This window comes from Quercus lobata, chromosome 4, assembly GCF_001633185.2.
Source record: "Quercus lobata isolate SW786 chromosome 4, ValleyOak3.0 Primary Assembly, whole genome shotgun sequence".
Classification (NCBI taxonomy): Eukaryota; Viridiplantae; Streptophyta; class Magnoliopsida; order Fagales; family Fagaceae; genus Quercus; species Quercus lobata.
This window is the reverse complement of record NC_044907.1, coordinates 30,340,652-30,351,143: the sequence shown is the minus strand read 5'-3', so window position 1 is coordinate 30,351,143 and position 10,492 is coordinate 30,340,652. Positions and strand designations below refer to the sequence as shown.

Genomic DNA, 10,492 nt, shown 5'->3' with positions numbered 1-10,492 from the left:
ATAGTAATATTTATTAGAACACACACGAATGTGTTCTAATAAATACTATTCTTTACTAAAAAAAATTTAGTGTCTTGATCTAATGATAAATAACAATTATAAACACTATAAGTATAATAGAGAAACTATCTCTAAAAGAAAAAAAAAAAAAAATTATGGCCAAACTCCCCTTAATTAATTTATTCCTATTCAAGTTACTTTCAAACATAGAAATTAGAAAGAGAAAGTTCAAAAAAAAGGGAAAATTTTCAAATAAAAAAAAGCCAACCCAAAAAAAAAAAACCAAAAAGAAAAAGAAAGAGAAAAAAAAAAAAAAAAAAAAAAAAAAAAAAAAAAGGAAGAAAAAGGAAAGAAAAGACACCCACACTTTTTCAAAACAGTAGTCCTATAAGTCCACCTATTCTATTTTTACACTACAGACTACAACCCTCTTTCCCTTTCTCACACTCCCTCCCTCTCACTCCAATCTCACTCTCCATTTCTAACCAACCAACGCTACTCAAACCCAAAATTATAAATTATAAAAAAAAAAAATTAAAAAAAAAATGGGTTGCACGGCGTCGAAGCTGGACAACGAGGACACGGTCCGGCGGTGCAAGGAGCGGCGCAGCCTAATGAAACAAGCCGTCCACGCTCGCCACCACTTGGCGGCGGCGCACGCCGATTACATCAGGTCCCTCCGCCTCACCGGCTCCTCTCTCTTCACCTTCGCCCAGGGCGAACACCTCTCCGTCTCTCACCAAACCCCCGCCGTCCTCCTCCACTCCCCCTCCAATCACATTCCGCCACGTGTCCCTTCCCAATCTCCACCTCCACCGCAGCCGCAACAATCACAGCCACAGCAACAACCTCAACCTCGTTTCTCTCCTTCGCCGTCTCCTACCATCCAAACCTCCAAGCTCCCTCACATACTCTCCGCCTCAACGACTCCGCGTCGCGTCAAAACGGCGCCGAAAGTCGCGAAACGACGGCAGCCGAAGCTGCCTCACATATTATCGGAATCGAGCTTGGCTTCCTCGACGCCGAGGAGCGAGAGCTTTGGGCATTTCGGTAACTATGGACCGACGGCTTACCAGGCGGGCTCGACGTATTCGAGCACGCCTTCGCAGTCTCAAGCTTCGTCGGTTTGGAACTGGGAGAATTTCTACCCGCCTTCGCCGCCTGACTCCGAATTCTTCCACCAGCGAGCTCAGTCTCTCGACGTTCCTCACCGGAACCACCACTTGGATCCTGACTACGACGACGACGAACACGAAGGTGAAGTGCACGATGGACACGAAACGGAGAAATCGGAGTACGATTTCTTTGAGAAGAAGGTTGAGAATAATCGCAAAATTCCGGAAGCGACGACGACGGAGCAGAGGGAGGAGGTGGAGTGTAGCGAGTGGGATGACCATTACAGCACGACGACGAGTTCGTCTGATGAGGAAGAGGAAGAGGAGGACGAAGAAGGAGAAGGAGGAGCGCGTGGACGCGGTGATGAGGATGATAGGGATTTGAGATCGGAGATCGGCGCGAGGTCGAATTTCGGTTCGTCGGTGAGAGCGGAGTCGGTGAGGTCGGAGTTGCCGCGGACGTATCCGACGAGATCGGAGAATTTGGAGGACGCCGCGGCGTCGTCGTCGGCGGGGATGAGCTACACGGCCGGAGAGATGTCGGACCGGAGGATGGTGGTGAGGCACAAGGACTTGAAGGAGATCGCGGAGGCGATCAAGGAGTATTTCGATAAAGAAGCCGCCGCCGGAGACCAGGTCTCGGAGATGCTCGAGGTCGGTCGAGCTCAACTCGATCGGAGTTTCAGACAGCTCAAGAGTGAGTCACTGAGTTCCTTCATTTTCTGCTTTCCACTTGAAAAAACTTGTTTGTTTACCTCGAAAATGTAGGAAAATGTTTTTAAATTAATTTTTTTAAATAATTATTTTTATTGCAGAGACTGTGTATCATTCAAATAGTATGTTGAGTAACTTGAGCTCGACTTGGACTTCAAAACCGCCACTGGCGGTTAAGTACCGGCTCGACGCCGGTTCGCTAGATGAACCGGGCGGTTCAAAAAGCCTCTGCTGCACTCTGGACCGGCTCTTAGCTTGGGAGAAGAAGCTCTATGGAGAAGTCAAGGTAAATTCTCAATTCTCTCCACCGCAAAGTTTGACTATTTTTTTTTTTTTGACTGAAGAAGGTAAAAGTTTGACTATTTGACTAGTAGTGTAACGTAATAAATGCCCTTACATTGTCATGGTGTTTTTTTTTTTTTTTTTGGGTTAGATTGACGAAAATGACCCTACTAGATGGTGGGGGCTCATATGATAGGAAAAAATAAACCTTTTTTTGTTGGTACATTAGAAAATTATCCGAGTGGGGGAATCAGGAGTCGTGAGCTCTTTGATTTGAGACGTGATATAAATCTAAATGTCTTAAGTTCAATCTACCATGCTATGGTCTATAGAGTTTTCAAGGTGTCATGGTTAGGAAAAAATCTTATATACGCGTCTTATGAGATTTATGTCTCACTATACACCGAGGACTCATATATCAATTAGACGTGAGTGATACTGCAATAGTATGACTGAGGCACTACTTTCTTAATAATACGAATCTTTTGGTGTAAATCTCTTGATATTTGGTTTCATAAGCATTTGGGATAATGACAATAATGCCCTTGACAAACTGTCAGGTTGATATTGACAACCTATGCTTGTGGGTTGGTTGAGTTAACTAACTTAGGGACCTTTGTTTCAGTTTATTTTTCTAGTATTTATTTGATTGGGTTTAACAGTTTAAAACTGTCTTTTTTCTGAGTACAACAGTACATTTACACGGTTTATGGTTTTTTAAACAAAATAAATTAATGAAAATAAGCTCAGTCTATAATAGTGGATAGTATATTGACATATTTAACCACCCTCTCACATAGGAAGCGGGTCCCACACTTGCATATGCCCTATATACCATGGATTTTCTCCTAGGCGTGACTTCTGTTCAGTGCCTCCAGCGCACTGGACTTGCTGCTGACACGTGTCCGTAAATGAATAGGTGTCATGATCGCAATAGGTCCAGTGTTACAGGACACTACACATAAGCCACACTCTTTTCTCCTACACCTTGACATCTTTCAAGGATTGTACTTAAATTAACTACCCAGAAAGACAATCCTCTTGTGCTTGTGGCAAATAATTTTTTATTATTATAATTTTTTGGGCTAGTAATCAAAGAGGGTTTTTTTTTTTTTTTTTTGCATGTAACATGAAGGAGGCTATGTAATTGTTTTAGGACAATTTTGTGAAGTTGGAACAATATTTTTCAGCACATCTATGGTCTTATAATTTTTTGGCCATTACAAGTGATCCTTTTTTTTTTATACTTCAATAATTACAGTAATGGGAGAGAGATTCAAACCCTGGTTGTCTGGTTCTCCTAATAAAGGAGAATAGGCCATGCCACTGTGTTTCAACGTTCTTGGCATTATAGGTTCTATTTGATGGGTGAAAGAGCTTTCAGTTAGTGGCTATATTTATATAGATGAAAAATATTTGCCAAAGAGCTCTAACGTAACTGACACCTCCTCCCTTTGTAAGTGCTAGGTGGAGGTTAAGATGTATTTGTGCTGTCACATTTAATTTATATTGAAACTATATGGTTTCAAATTGCTAAGTACTGATGCAGGTAACAATCTGTTTATGAATTTTAGGCTAGAGAAGGTGTGAAGATTGAGTGTGAAAAGAAGTTATCCGCTCTCCAGAGTCAGGAGTACAAAGGAGAGGATGAAACCAAGTTAGACAAGACCAAGGCTTCAATAAATAAGCTGAAGTCACTAAGGATTGTCACATCCCAGGCTGTCTCTACCACCTCAACTGCTATCATTGGTCTTAGAGACTCTGATCTTGTTCCTCAGCTTGTTGAACTTTGTCATGGGTATGTCTCTTCTCTTTTTATATCTTCTAATGATGTGCATAGATTATGGGATGATGCAAATACAGTTAAAACATCCTTGGGATGTGGCAATAAGATCACTCATGAGCATGGTTTTAAAAACCGGAACGGTCAAAGAACAGAAAAAGTGTCCAGTTCCCAGATTTTACAGTTTTTACTGGACCGGTTGAAGGTCCGGTTTTTAAAACATGGTCATGAGTCATAATGCTGCCTTAAACATAATTAAGGTAAATCCTTAAAATCAATTTAGAGTGATGTTTAAGTTTTGAACTAAAAGGATATTTCTCTTCACCAAAATTTGTCTCGTTTTAAATACTTGTTAATATAGCTGGATTGAATTTCTGAATTTATTAAAAATAATAACCACTTTGACATGCCTAAAGTATTTCAAATTTTGAGCCTAATGGAAAAGTTGACTTTTATAATTGATACCAAATTTAATTGGATTCTTACCAATTTTTTCAAATTTAGGTATATTCTCTATCTTAAGTTTGATCACTAGTTTGTGTGATCTAAAAATATATCACTTGTATGCCTCTCCAATGTCAATGTAGTATGGTTGTACATTTCTCACTTTATTATAGTACATAATCTATGGTGTCAGGGTGAGCACCTTTCATATTTAAGTAATGAATCATGACTTGAAAAATTCATGTAAAACATGCTAGTTCTGATCACTGGCATTTTGAATTGGTGGTTGAAGCATTGTGAACCACTGCTCTGCTGTGCCACTTGCTTCAGACCCTCTGTAGCTACATGTGCTTTATTGTACTGGACTATTCAATTGCTGGCTGCATCTTTAAATTTGACAGGGGCCCATAACTCCACCTCTCTGATGGTATGTTTCCTTTGATCTGCGGGCCTTTTGGGGCCAAAGGTAATTAATGGGTAGAAGTGAGTACATAAGACTTAACTGTAATATGACCCACAGTTTGTCTGTTTCTAGGTGAATGGACTGGTTGCTCAGATGTTGATTAACTAATTCAAGAAATTATCATTATTGTTATTATCATCATGATCACGAACATGATCATTATTGTAATTACTCCAAACCATTTAGTAGGGCCGACATGGTGGCATTATAATAAAGCATAGAAACCAAAGTAAACAGCATAATGATTGTGGGTTGATGCTTTATCATGAGGTCCCTTTTTTGTCACCTGTGCGTCCATTCAGCGTGGTAGCTTCTGGCTACTAGAAAGGCCTTCAGAGCTTGAATGCATTGCCTGACAAGTTTGCTTCAAAGCTTCTGAAGGTCTCTGTAATTTTGTAATTTCATCCTCTTAACATGTATATGCTGTACAAGTGGGAACTTCTTGGTAGACATAAGCTGTAATAAGAACGATTTGGGAAATTAAACTTTCTGACCTGGTTCTAAAACAAATGGGGTGGGAAAATAAAGAAAATATTATTTTTTTTGGAATGGAATTTCACTGGAGAGAGCATAGTTTGCTGCCCTTGCTGATTAGTTCCCCCGATCTTGAGGTGACCATAGTCATTGCCCTCTGTTTTGATAAGTTCACAGCTAACATTGAGTAGAAAGTGAGTAGATGTGGTATATTCACCAGCATTCATGGATCTGCATTATAATAATGACCATATCTTGATATTGTGAGTAGGTAATGAGCCGACCATGAAGGAGTTTGGGACTCCTGAATTAATCCATGTATTCATGTGTTATGTCATACTGTGTGCAGGTTCATGTACATGTGGCATTCAATGCACCAGTACCATGAAGTTCAAAATGGTATTGTGCAGCAAGTCCGGGGCCTTGTGAATCGGTCAACCAAGGGTGATTCAACTTCTGAGTTACATCGGCAGGCAACTCGTGACCTTGAATCAGCTGTCTCTGCCTGGCACTCCAGTTTCTGCCGACTTATAAGGTTTCAACGGGATTTCATCCGGTCCCTCCATGGGTGGTTCAAGCTCACCCTTCTACCGGTTGACAATGACAACGTCAATGCCAACAGGGAAACCTCTGATGTATATGCCTTCTGTGATGAGTGGAAGCTTGCCCTTGATCGTGTTCCAGACACAGTTGCTTCTGAAGCTATCAAGAGCTTTGTCAATGTTGTCCATGTAATAACCGTAAAACAAAGTGAAGAGTTCAAGATCAGAAAACGTACCGAAACTGCATCAAAGGAGCTTGAGAAAAAGGCTTCATCTCTTAGAACTATAGAAAAGAAGTTCTACCATTCATACTCTATGGTAGGTATTGGGCTTCCTGATGCGGGGCCTGACAATGGGCAGGCATTGGATGCCCGGGACCCTCTTGCCGAGAAGAAATCAGAGCTTGCAGCCTGCCAAAGGCGGGTGGAAGACGAGATGCTGAGGCATTCAAAGGCTGTAGAGGTGACAAGAGCAATGACGCTAAATAATCTTCAGACAGGCTTGCCAGGCGTTTTTGGGGCATTAACCAGTTTCTCTGCCTTATTTACAGAGGCTCTCCAGACAGTATGCAACCGTTCCTATGCTATCAAATAGATTTACATAATATTATTCTACTTGGGTTTCTGAGGTAATATGGAATTGGTAAGGGCTGGGATTTTTTGACGGAAGGCTCTTTTTATGCATTAGTGTTTTTAGTTTTGGGGTTCTTTTGACAATGTAAATATGAGGAATTTTCAATTTTGTGATTTTATCATTCCTCTTTTGATGGCAAGGAAAAATGTATCTGTACAGGAAATTGCTTTGGATTGTTGTATCAGATGTTCACAAATTCAGCAGATGAATAAATATACACCTTCTACTCTCTCTCTCTCTCTCTCTCTGTCACGCCCAGATTCAGCAGATGAATATATATAACTATCACTATTTTTTTTTTGACATAGTTACAATATGTTTCAAACCTAGCAACTCAAAACCTTTTTTTTTTCTAGACTTCCAAGCACTTTGTATATAAGAATATGCCAATTAAGCTCCAAGCTTTTGGCATAACCATCAGTATTTAGAGTTGAGGATTTGGGTGTTAGAATTATTTTTAAGTGGCTAAATTCACAATTTCTTAAGAGCTTAAGTTTTTAGGAGAATATGTAATTTAACATGGTATTAAAACAAGAGATTTTGAGTTTGAGCCTCATTTACTAAAAGGAAGTTTGAGTGGAAGTGTTAAAATTATGATTAAATAATTAAATTTATCATTTTTTAATAACTTAAACTCTTAAGATGATCGGTAATTTAACATTGGACACCTTAACATTATTCATGGACCCATATAATCTATTATTTGATGTGGGCTCAAATGTCCTGTTGATCTTTTTAAGTGCTTTTAGCTGTGGTGACTGAGAACAATGCTAATGTCCCTTTGTTTTCTTTCGGTGCAAATGGGTTATGTTGAGGTATGAAAAAAAAGAAGAGAAAAAGAAAAAAAGAAAAGAAGGCAGACAGCTAATCAGGACAATTACGTGGGATTTTTAAAAAAATAACTACAAAACCCAAACAATATCATTAGTTAGGAAACGTTTCAAACTAATTTGGATTCTAGCAATTCGAGTTCAGAGGACTCGATTTGTGGCTTGTTAGACTGGCCAGAAATCGAGTCCATTGGACTCGGTTTCTAAGCATAGAAACCGAGTTCGTTGGACTCGATTTCTATGAAAAGAAATCGAGTCTACTGGACTCGATTTTCATTCGTGGAAACCGAGCCCAATGGACTCGATTTAGCAACGCAGTGATGAGAATTTCCAGCAACCCAGAGAGTTCAAAAACGAAGAAGAAAGAAGCAACAAATGATGAACCCAGGCGTCGATCTGACCAAACCCAGCCGACGAAAGCTTCAGGCGATGCAAAACACCTCATCGGACGTGTCTCGCCGCTGCGACGATGCAAAAACGATGAAACCCAAGCGTCGATCTGACCAAACCCAGCCGACGAAAGCTTCAGGCGATGCAAAACACCTCATCGGACGTGTCTCGCCGCTGCGACGATGCAAAAACGATGAAACCCAAGCGTCGATCTGACCAAACCCAGCCGACGAAAGCTTCAGGCGATGCAAAACACCTCATCGGACGTGTCTCGCTGCCGCGACGATGCAAACACGATGAAACCCAGTTGCCGATCGGACGTGTCTCTCTGCATTTTGCATCGCCTGAAGCTTTCGTCGGCTGGGTTTGGTCAGATCGACGCTTGGGTTTCATCGTTTTTGCATCGTCGCAGCGGCGGGACACGTCCGATGAGGTGTTTTGCATCGCCTGAAGCTTTCGTCGGCTGGGTTTGGTCAGATCGACGCCTGGGTTCATCATTTGTTGCTTCTTTCTTCTTCGTTTTTGAACTCTCTGGGTTGCTGGAAATTCTCATCACTGCGTTGCTAAATCGAGTCCATTGGGCTCGGTTTCCACGAATGAAAATCGAGTCCAGTAGACTCGATTTCTTTTCATAGAAATCGAGTCCAACGAACTCGGTTTCTATGCTTAGAAACCGAGTCCAATGGACTCGATTTCTGGCCAGTCTAACAACCCACAAATCGAGTCCTCTGAACTCGAATTGCTAGAATCCAAATTAGTTTGAAACGTTTCCTAACTAATGATATTGTTTGGGTTTTGTAGTTATTTTCTAAAAAATCCCCAATTACGTAGCTTCACGTGAATGATTGATAAAGCGTTGGGAAACATACAGCGCAATATACTGAAGGTGCATGCGTGCAACTTGACTCTATAGTGTCTCTATATAGCTTAGTAGCAACCATTCAACCTCATCCTCTCTCTCCTGCGTTATGAACAATTATTCCATTCAAATTGCATGACATGACTTCTTTAACGTAATTAAAAAAAAAATATATATATATATATATATATATTTTATTGATAATATCTCTCATGTTTCTTTGTAGTGTTTGCATTAGTTCATACAAAAATTTGTGTTTATTTTAGTGTAAGAATCAATTTTTTTCTATTTTATATACTTACTTTTCAAAACAACTTATTCATAGTTTTACACTATATTTTATTTAAATATTGTTTTTTTTTTTTTTTTTTTTAACACACAACAACTGCCTCCATTCTCTTTCTTATTTTGAAATATAAATGAATTTTTGCACGAATTGATACAAATAACCGAATTTTTTCTTCTTCCATTTTTTCTCAAAAAAATCCCCCCAAAATAAAAGAAAATGGTAAGTGTAAGATAAAATCATGTAACTTAGAACCTTATATATTATCAATTTAAATCACTATTCATCCTTAAATAACAATGATTTTGATTTTTGATTTTCTTAAATAACAACGATTTTGAGGATTTAATAACAATGATTTGCACTACATTATTTATTTATTTTGTTTGTTAATTATTCTACTATTAATTATCTTCAAAAGCCTTATAACTCAATTTACAGGTGATGTTATGTTGAAAATTCAAATTAACTCATTCCCTCCCAACTATTGATAAAAGAAAACAAAAATCTCAAAAAACATTTGTACTATTAATCAAAGACAACATTTGATTATATTAATTGGGTCCGTTTGGATTGAACTTATTGTTGCTCAAACTGAAAACTGAAAATATTGTGGCAAAATAATTTTTAAATGTGTGAATAGTGCCGTGAGACCTATTTTTAATATTTTTAATGTATGAACAGTGTTGCTATAATGATAAACAATACATAAACAGTAACAGAACAGTACGTGAACAATAAAATTTGTCTCATAAACAGTAAATTTTACTCCCTTAAATACGTGAAAGCAAAAAAAGAAAAAAAAAAAAAAAAAAGGAAAACGTGAGACGCGAGTCCAAACGCTCACATTAACTAACTAAGGTTAGGCAAGACATTCGGACTGTAACCCTTCCTCACAGCTGACTTAACCAGCTACAAGTTAGGATTTGCAGTTGCACTGACATTGCGTGCTAAAAGCCAATATAAGTGACTAATCATTTCAAATGAAATTCAACCTTTTGCCCCCAAAAAAATAGAAAAAAAGTGTTATCTTCCAAGATTCACCTTATTAGTCTATGAGTCTTCTTGGATCTGATGCCTCACGTTCTTAAATTATAGCATTGTTCACACTTATATAAAATCCTGCCAATCGATAAGTATTATATTTTGAAAAAAATATAAGAGGAATCCTGAGAGGAATATGCTTTAAACAAGGATCAACATAGATACTTTTATCCAAGAAAAAAGGGGTAACAGAGGTTTGTCCCTTTGTCTTTTTTGTCAAACTTGTGATGAAAATATAATTGGTTAAAATTGTAGACCCAAGTCTTTATATATATATATATATATATATATATATATGTTGGGTTATTTAACAAGAACTAGTTACTTGTTAAGAAATTGTTTTATGTTAGATTTTGACCGGTTTTACAGGATTTATAATCAACGGATTCAATTTTTGAGTTTCATTTATAACTTTAACTATATTTTAAGTCTGTCTCATCAATTCCTACTAATTTCTTATTAGATGAATCCCATAATAACTCATTCTTAAAAAATACCTTATGGTTACCGTGCTTGTTAACATTTGCCATATATATAGTTAATTTGTTGTTGAAGAATATTGGGCCACATTCATCTAATTCTAATACTTGAGAAGATTTAATATTTAAAGTTATATAGGGGTGTTTTGATAAT

General features: G+C 38.4%; 1 protein-coding gene across 1 annotated transcript; it reads left to right on the top strand.

Moving 5' to 3' along the window:
* Positions 1 to 409: 409 nt before the first annotated feature.
* Positions 410 to 6,682, top strand: LOC115983895 (nitrate regulatory gene2 protein-like). Its single transcript, XM_031106752.1, has 4 exons — positions 410 to 1,812; positions 1,931 to 2,115; positions 3,686 to 3,909; positions 5,625 to 6,682. Exons 1-4 carry the CDS (start codon positions 546 to 548, stop codon positions 6,409 to 6,411), a joined length of 2,463 nt encoding a protein of 820 aa, XP_030962612.1. The 5' UTR covers positions 410 to 545; the 3' UTR covers positions 6,412 to 6,682.
* Positions 6,683 to 10,492: the final 3,810 nt, after the last annotated feature.